The sequence below is a fragment of the Cornus florida genome, unplaced genomic scaffold (assembly GCF_030987335.1).
Source record: "Cornus florida cultivar Cherokee Brave unplaced genomic scaffold, ASM3098733v1 CherokeeBrave_3.0.0_Hap2_Chr02, whole genome shotgun sequence".
NCBI lineage: Eukaryota > Viridiplantae > Streptophyta > Magnoliopsida > Cornales > Cornaceae > Cornus > Cornus florida.
Genome location: NW_026775572.1, coordinates 39,639,079 through 39,649,109, shown reverse-complemented (window position 1 = coordinate 39,649,109; position 10,031 = coordinate 39,639,079). Strand labels below are relative to the sequence as shown.

The 10,031-nt window shown below is 31.8% G+C and overlaps 1 protein-coding gene across 1 annotated transcript; it reads right to left on the bottom strand.

The window, feature by feature from the left end:
- Nucleotides 1–9,200: 9,200 nt before the first annotated feature.
- LOC132296096 (uncharacterized) lies at nucleotides 9,201–9,827 on the bottom strand. The gene has a single exon (XM_059794337.1). The coding sequence runs from the start codon at nucleotides 9,825–9,827 to the stop codon at nucleotides 9,201–9,203; it is 627 nt and encodes a 208-aa protein (XP_059650320.1).
- Nucleotides 9,828–10,031: the final 204 nt, after the last annotated feature.

The following is a 10,031-nucleotide window of genomic DNA, read 5'->3' as shown; positions in this document are numbered from 1 at the left end:
CCCGAGGATATCAAAACAAATCGGCAATAAATGAACACATAGTACAAAAGAATAAATAGGAATAAATAATTTGCTAAAAGAAAACTAAAATAATAATCCAATAACTCCTCAAAATAAATTCTTATTAATAATAAAATCATTCTAATACAATTAATCCTCCATTAATACAACTCGGGAATTCATAGTGTGTGGACCTCTGGAAAAAAAATCCAAAACTGAACAAGTAACAGTAATGACTGTCTACATGAAACATAAATGAATCTCCTAAATAAACTGTGAATAGTGAAGTAGACTGATCACTGCTTAGCACGAACAATCCTCTACACCTGAAGAATACCTGAAAAATGATAGTGGGTCAGGCCCACAAACAAGTTCTATTCTACTACAATCCAAGCAGAAATCCGATACACGTATACACCCTAGTCAATCCAATAATAACTAGCAGTCCGTATATATATAAAACCACACTAAAGGAACCTCACTAGATTATAGGGTTGCCTCAATCTGAATAGTAGGCAACATGCAAAATGCACATAAAGTGGGCATGAGTAACTAGACCTACCAGGGCACACAACTATACTATATCTAGCTACACATCACTGGCAATATACGCACCCTAACCATAGATCCTGAGACTCAAGCTCTCATATTATGACTTATAACTATATATATATATAAAATCTATCCTAAAACATAAAATAAAACATCCAGTATGTCATCCAACTAATTCAGTAGGCCTGACATGAAAATATGTAGGATTTAACATTTTAGTTAATCCATTTCATTATACATGAATAGGTAGGACTTAAGGTTTTTAGTTAATCTGTCCCTAATATACCACCATCCCATACTAGTGCATATAATGCATATGATCTATAAATGATACAACATCCAAAGTAATACATCAAATAAATCCACAGTTAATGCAATAATTTAAATACATCAAAAATTCAAAAACAAGCATAATAAGATCAGACCAAATACATGACGATATTATTTTGCCCATGTATGATTAAAATCATATAACATCCATATTAATTGCTAAGTTACTTTTAAGCAATAAATTCCTCCATTCCATCCAATAATTAATGAAGAAACAAAACAATACATTAATTAAATCCATAAACAAGTATAATAATATCTAAAACAATACCTGAGTATATTATACTGCCAATAAGAGTAACATCATCCAATATCTATTTATACTGCTAAAATAATATTAAGTAAATAAATCATTCACATCCATTAACAATATGCAAAATAAAATTAGAAATTCATATTTCTCGAATCCTTAGCATATTAATGTGAATTATGCTTTCTAGGAGTTAATCCAATTTATTTTAATCATTTAAATCACCAAAACTGACCTAAACAAATTCTGGAAACCAGACCATCCAAACAGAACCTTAAAACCAATTTCTGCCTATACCCAGAAAGAGAGCATGCTCCCTTTTCAAGGGAGTAGGCTCTATCCATAAGGGAGTCGGCTCTCTCCAAAAGAGAGCCAGCTCTGTCCACTAGGGAGCCGGCTCCCTCCAAGAAAGAGCCGACTCTCTCCCTGAGAGTCGGATGAAATTCCGAAAAGGGAGTCGGCTCCATCCCCAAGGGAGCCAGCTCTGTCCCTATTACTCCTCTTCTTCTCCAACTCCGGCGATCTCTGACCACTCCAATCATCTCCGTTAAGAGTCCTAAACCTCTTTTCTAAGTCCCAAACAGTCTCAAATATTTAATTGAAGGAAATATGCATCTTTAACACAAATTAAAACAAGCTAACATACAAGATTAATCAACATCAAGAAATTATAAAAATAAACACATAAATTCTATTTTAATTTAACTAAACATGCATACATGACCAATTTACAGTTGATTAATCCTAGAATTGTCCTAGGCATGTATAGAACACGAAATCTAAGGGAAGGAGTTAGAAGAAGAACTTGCCTCTAGGTTTCGGATTGAAACCTTAACTTCTTCTTCCTAACTTTTTCGGCGATCCTTGGCCACTGTCGAAGCCTCCAACTGCTCTGGTTCCAACTCCTGAACAACCCACAATCTTCCTCCCTGGTCTGGCCTTAAGTCCTTGGCCGAAACTCTAGTTTCTTCTTTCTAAAAAACTCTCTGTTTTCTCTCAAATCTTCTCTGCCTCCAATAGGACGTGAATAGGGTTCTAAACACTTGGCCGACATATATCATATGTAAATATAAACGAAATTCTAACCCTAATCCAATAAAACCAATTCCTCTAATAAAAAGAAAATAAAAGAAGAAGAGAATATAATAAATTATACATATATATAGGCATAGTCAAATACTAACGTGATTTATAAATACATATACTCCTTCCGTCCCATAATACATGTCCTGTATGGGGAATCCAACCTTTTATGATAATGTAGTTTTAATAGTTTTATATTGTATTGATAAGAGTGAAGTTTCAAATATGCCCTCACTAAAAGACAAAATAGTGCTCTGTAATTAGTGCAGTTGTTTAGTTAAAAGGATAGTTTGGGAATGTTATAAAAAATGGTACATTCAATTTTGGAATAGGACATATTTTTTGGGACATTCTAAAATGGAAAGATTAACAACTATTTTGAGACGGAGGGAGTAAATAATATATATAACTATCTTAATATTACTATTATTATTACTATTAAAAATAAATAAATAATAATAGTGATAATAACTATCCCTATATATACATATATACCCATATATATATATATGTATGTATATATATATATGTATGTACACTATCCATGGGTTAATATCCGTATCCATTAATAATTCTATCCAAATAGTCTATGCGACCCAATTAGTTGGTCCATTACTACTATCCATATCCATCATTTTAAACTAAAAATAAAATAAAATACACATTTAATCTACCAAATAAAATTAAAATGAACAAACACATCATCATATAACAAATAATTTCATACAACAATAAATTCAAATAAATCACTTAAGCACACAATTACAATTAAACAATTAATTCAATTAACCATATAACAAATAGCCAAATAATTAAATAATTAATAAAAAATGCAATTAAAATAAATAAATAAATTTCGAGACTATCATTTTAAAATTAGGGGTATTACACAAGCGGTGGATGAGATTAAATTGGCGATTAAATTGGGGGTGGGTAACATGCATGAAGAAAAATCGCCAAGAAAAAATGGATAGTATAATAGCTTGGTCAAAGCATCCTTATCTCATCATCAAAGCATGAAAATTTAACGAAGGGCAAGAAAAATGTGTTGAGTAAGCTTTTGAGAGATACTAGGAGTGACTCTATTTTCAAACTAAATTATTACTTAACTTCTATTTGTGAAATCATCATTAGAAAGACTGTGATACATGTGAAATCATCATCAGAGAGACTATGACATACTCAACTCCTACACCTCCACTTTCCCGATATCTAAAAAAAATCTTTCACTTTGAGTTGGCAACAGAAACTCACATTTCTCTATATATATCTAATATAAATTTTTTTTTTTTGAAAGTTATATATTTAACCATTCTTGCCATCTCTTTCTAGCCAATGAAGATGACTATCTTCCCAAAAAAATTAAAATATTACATGTGAGTATAGCACGTGCAACAATCGTGTAAGCACGAGAGAATATCATAATAGTTATGTAAGCATAAGAGAACACTACCATAAATTATTATTATTATTATTATTTTTTTTACTAGAGGTAATTTTAGCCCAGTCCAAAAAAAAAAAAAAAAAAAAGTTTTAGTAATACTAGCCCACCCCAGAATAGATTAGCCCACCTCATTATGTATTTCTGAATCCGCCCTTATATACAATAGGTTTGTTTTCAACCCATACATGAGAAAATGAATAGTGATTTAGCCTAAAAATAGTCATTGTTATTATCTGTCAATAGCTTGCTTAAAGCATCATTGTCTCATCCTCAAAGCATTAAAATTTAACGATGGGTAAAAAATTTGTGTTGAGTAAGCTTTTGGGAGATAATAAGAGTGACTCCATTTTTAGACTAAATTATTATTTAACGACCATTTGTGAAATCATCATCAGAGACACTGTGATATACTCAACTCCTCCACCTCCACTTTACTAGTATATAAAAAAATCCTTCACTTTGAATTACCAACAGAAACTCACCTCTTTTTCTCTCTCTATATATATATCTAACACTCCCTCCGTCCCATTTGTGAGTCACGGTTCCCAATACATGACACTTATTATGGGACGGAGGGAGTATATATTTTTTTCCGGAAGTTATATATCTAGTAATTCTTGCCATCTCTTTCCAACCAATGAAGTTGAGGTAATATCTTTCCATCGAGGCAGGGGCATAATTGGTTCCCTTTCAGCAGATTTGTTGAAAGTCTTTCAAAAGTAAAACCCCTCAATGAATATTCAGGCACTTCTTTTGAAGGGCATGCAAGAAAGAAATTGGATCTATCCTTGAAGCTTTTATTGTTGAAGTGTGGTTAATTTGGTCATTTTGTGAATGATCTGAAGTACCTATTAAAGTCAAGTTAATGTATTTATTAGAGATTTGGTGTTATGAATAAAGGCATTTAGGAATGTGTGTTTGTGAGTGTTACCTTAAAATTAATTTGAATACATGTCTTTCTTCAATTCTGATATTCGGTACTTCCAAAGGTGAAGAAGACCGTAGGACTTTACCTTTTTTTATTAATTTTTTTTTATGCCACATTGAAAAGGTTGGACATGTTGTAGTTGAGGGTATTCCCATGGTGTTACTTTTGATCAATGCAGAAAAATCTAAATGGCATAGATTTTTTTTTTTTTTTTTGGGGCCTAGATCAGGTCTAGAAAATTTGCAATGCCTAAAAGCCCAAACTATGGTTGGTCTTGATTTGCAGGACAACGGACCCCACTGAGGACCTGGGCTTATGAGTTTTAAGGAGTTTGATATAATTGGGCCTCCAAGTGACCTAATTTAATGATTAAATCAAGCTAATTTAAAGTTTAACTGGCCAAATTATTACCATTTATTAATTTATTAATCACAAATATATTACTTTGTTATAAATATATATTATTAACTATATGGTTGGTAAAGTTTATTAATTGAATTATTATATATATATATATATATATATATTGAAAGTTAAAGCAATTACGCACACACCCTACCTCCATCAAGGTTTGAACCCTCGATCTCCCCTTTGGGGAGAAAGGGATGATATTGCTGGGCCATTTGGTCCTTTGGTATTGAATTATTATACTAATATACTAATATAAGTGATGATGATTGACATTTCGCTTTTCAACATTTACCTATATACCGTCTCAATAATAATGATAGTGATGCATCCATGCTTAAATTTTTTAACATGCAATTGAAATAACAAATTATATTTGGTCAGAATTTAATGACTCACAACTACAAGGAGTCACCTTTGAAATTAGAGACTTGGAGTCCCCTATCTATTTTGGAAAAGAATCCTCTCCTTTACACCTCTCACTGGAAACTGTCCAATGGGCTGAGGTGGCAAATTGGTTAAATCAGTATTTACTTGACTTTGTCTTATACATGTGATTTATACATAATTGTTTATACTCTGTATAATTGCAAAATGTATTTGACATTCAATTTTCAAATTCCCCCCAAAAGAAACTTGAGCTTGCCCCCAAAAGTGTGCTATATATATATATATACATACTGATTCTAAAATAGCCCTCTCTGAAATTTCAAACATCCAAACTGAACCTCATCCAAGATCAAGTGAAACCGAGTAAGACAAGGCAACCAAGAGATTACACATAAAGATAAAGATTTTGGAGAAGAAGTAGAGCAACTTAGTGTATCCGGTGAAGAGCTGAAGCTGAACTAAGGACATTTTTTTGGAAGCAAAAGGATCTCCCTGTTCAAAGAAGGTCTGTGTTCAAAGAAGGTTTGTTTGGAAAAATCACCATACATTTCGTCGAGAAGCTAAAATCTCCGAGAGTGAGAGATTCTCCCAAAATTTTTTCAGTTTGACGAGAAGCTGAAGCTTCGATCATCCATTCTAGTGTAATTTATACATCTTCTTTATACACCTTATTATTGCATATTTCAAAAATCATATTTGAGTTTCAATTTTCAATTTCTCCCCAAAAAGAAAGTTAACCTTCCCCCCAAAACTCTGCAATATATACTAAGTCTGAAATATCAAATAGGAAATCTCTCTCGGTAATTTGAAATCCGATGAAGAAAATCTCCCCAAAACTCTGTTATTTATGTTTTTGTATAAAAAAACTCTTTTAATGAAGGTCAAAGAGGCATAGCAAACAAAAGGAGATCTAGTTGAAAAAATCATCATACATTTCAGCGATAAGATAAAATTTTCGAGAAGGAGAGATTCCTCTAAAATATTTTCGACAGTCCAGCGATAAGTTAAAGCTCCGATCATTATAAGTATTAGGTTGTTATTTTGAATTTCTTGTAACTTTATTCGTAATGATATATCAAAGTTTATCTTATATGGCGGCATTAATCCAGTGGTGAGTATTGGTAATCAAAAAATTTGAAGGCTGGATTCATCACCTACCTTTTGTAACAACATACAGATCAATTTATTATACTCACAACTTATTTAAACATGTGTCATGTATAAATTGCATATTGCATCAACATATTTTCTTAACACGTTAAAAAAAATTAACTTACATAACTTAATTTCACAATTTCTAAATTAATAATAAGAATCACAAATACTTTCAATATATATGTTGGAAGATTTGCATATTCCATCACCTATTTTTTGTAACAACATACAATACAAAAGTGGGAGAGATAAAATTGTTATTAGCACAACTTTTTTAAACATGTATCATGTATGAAATGCATATAGCATCAACATATTTTCCTAACACGTTAAAAAAATTTAACTTTCACAACTCTATTTCACAATTCCTAAATTAATAATTAATAAGAATCAAAAAATACTTTTAACATATATGTAGGAAGATTTGCATATTCCATCACCTACTTTTTGTAACAGCATACAATACAAAAGTTGGAGAGATCAAATTATTAGTATCACAACTTTTTTAAGCATGTATCATGTATGAATTGCATATAGCATCAAAATATTTTTCTAACACGTTAAAAAAATTAACTTCTATAACTCAATTTCACAATTCCTAAATTAATAATAAGAATCACAAATACTTTCAATATATATGTAGGAAGATTTGCATATTCTATCACCTACTTTTTGTAACAGCATATAAAAAGTATCAATATATTATCATACGTTAAACATGTATCATGTATGAATTGCATAAAGTATCAATATATTTTCCTAACACGTTAAAAAAATTAACTTCCATTATTCAATTTAACAATTCTAAACCCTAAAATCTATATAATTAGTCAATTATTTCAAAACCCTAAAATCTAAAATAAATTTATATTTGGATACTGAATTATACCGATACATAATCAATATTTAAGATTTGTAATTTTACTGAAAAGGAATGGAATAAATTTTTTTTTGTATATAATATATTGTTATATGTATATTTGGATACTAAATTGTACTGATATATTTTTGTATATAAGGTTTGTATATATATAATGTACAAGTATATGTTTTATGGAGATTTGTAATTTTACTGAAAATGAATGGAATAAAATATTTTTGTATTTAATATATTGTTATACGTATAGTTGGGTACTAAACTATACCGATATATTTTCATATATAAGATTTGTATATATATAATGTATAAGTGTATGTTGTGTGAGAATTTGTAATTTTACAGAAAGAGAATGGAATAAAATATTTGTTATACGTATATTTGGATACTGAACAACACCCATATATTTTTGTATATAAGATTTGTATATATATTTTTGTATATATATAATGTATAAGAGCATCTTTAGTAGTATGTTAAAATATCATTTTGTGTAAAATATACACTGCCACATATGATGTGTAATTTTTTTTTTTTTTTTTTTTAATCTCCAACAATCTGTTAAGATACATAAATGTGTAAAATTATTGTGTATTTTACACAACCTTTTTACACATCCACATCAATATATTTCCTTTATTTTCCCCGTTTCTCATTCCATTAAAAAATTAACCCTATATATATTAAGTAGGTTTGTAAAAATTATGTGGGTCCTAGCATGACATGTGGTTGGTTGTTATTAAGGGATATATTTTTACACGAAAGGTATAAAACAACCGTTGGAACTAAAAATAAATAATTTAATTTTTTTGTGTAAATCAATGATGACACAGCAGATTTACACAAAAAAAATATACATAACAGTTGGAGATGCTCTAAGTGTATGTTGTATAGTTTTAGATCGTGCTGTCAATTTGGCTGCTGTATTAGTACATGTGGTAAAAAAAAAAGTACATCAGTAACTTTGTTAACTAAATTGCTGACTGGGCGCTGAGTTGGAGCTGATTAGGCGGTGATCATATCTATGAATTCGGATCCCCTCCTGGAAGAGAATTTGTGCCGGGTCATGTGTTGTATGTAAATGATTAGTGCAACACAAATACGTTGTGAAGCTACTGCATAAACAACTTGAATTCGGATCATTTCCTATGGAAGAGAATTTGCGCCTTGGTCATGTGTAAATTATTAGTGCAATGCATTATATCATAGTCCACATATGCATGAAAAAAGTTGTATTTGCAATGCAGATACAATGTGAATCTATTGCATAAACAATTTGAATTTGGATCCTTTCCTATGGAAGAGAATTAGTGCCTCGGTCATGTGCTGTGTGTAAATTATTAGTGTAACACATTATATCTTAGTGCAACGAATATATTAAAAAATTAATATAACAATACACAAGCATGTGAGATTGTTATATAAATAATTTGATACAAACACATGATGATATGAAATGACACAAGAAATGATCTAGGTTCATATATCCTGTTACTATATTATTAATATCAAATCACATCGGTACAAATATTGAATTTATTGTCACTACCATTTGTTTTGATCAAACCATTACTCATATACTATACATACATACAAAGGTCCCTCATTTATTACTTCCTCCATTACTTGCTTAATCACTCTTACCCATCGTGTAAAAGGAATATAACAATGGGGAATCAGAATCCACGGCCCTTTTATCATCAACCACTCATTTATTCCGATTGCATAAAATTGTAAAACTAGAGTTATATATATATATATACCCTCTCTTTCTCCAATTATTTTAGTCGTTTAGCTGAGCTCCACGGCCACCGTTGGCCTTACCAGAGAGAGAGTGGTGGACACCAGGACCGTGGTGAGTGAAAGAACAGTCCAAGAGAATCGAATTGCTCGCACCCTGCACGTTGCTGTTCATGAATGTAGTCTTCAATGGCCACACCATTTTGTGAGTTTTGTCCTTCATCTTTGACCTCCCTTCTTCATTACTCTCTCTTTCCAATTTCTCACCGTTGTTGTTCAGAGCTGTTGGATTGCCTTCGTTGCAGAGGGAAGGGCTCAATTCCATAATAGCACCTCTGTTTTCACCTGCAATTGTTATAACTCTCACCCCAAAATCTTCGGAATCCGAATACCTGCTGGCATGCTTTTGAAAGTTACCATTGGAGGTGTTGAAGGTTTCTTGTACCAGTATAGTTTTTTTCTCGGCTTCTGCTGGAATCTTGGTTTCAGGCTTGCCAACAAACTTTATTTGGGCAGGAGGGAGGAACAGAGGAGATGGTGGAGTAGAAACGGGCTCCATCTTGGGGGATAGAGATTTGGGGGAGGATGGTGGGGTGGCGGCACGAGCATTGACAGCGGTGGCAGAGGCAGCGGTGGCAGAGATATAAGAAGGTGGTGCCGGTGGTGACATTACTTTGGGGGCTGGAGAAGTGGGCAATGAAGATGAAGAAGCTGAAAGTAGTTGTTTTTAGGAGATGGTGACAGTGAAGAAGAGGATGCAACTTGAGGAACTGTGGATTTTGGTGATGGTTTTGGTGCTGGAGAAGTTCACAGAGAAGATGAAGAAGGGGAAACTTTGATGGTTGGAGATGACGACGACACATAAGTGGTGGCA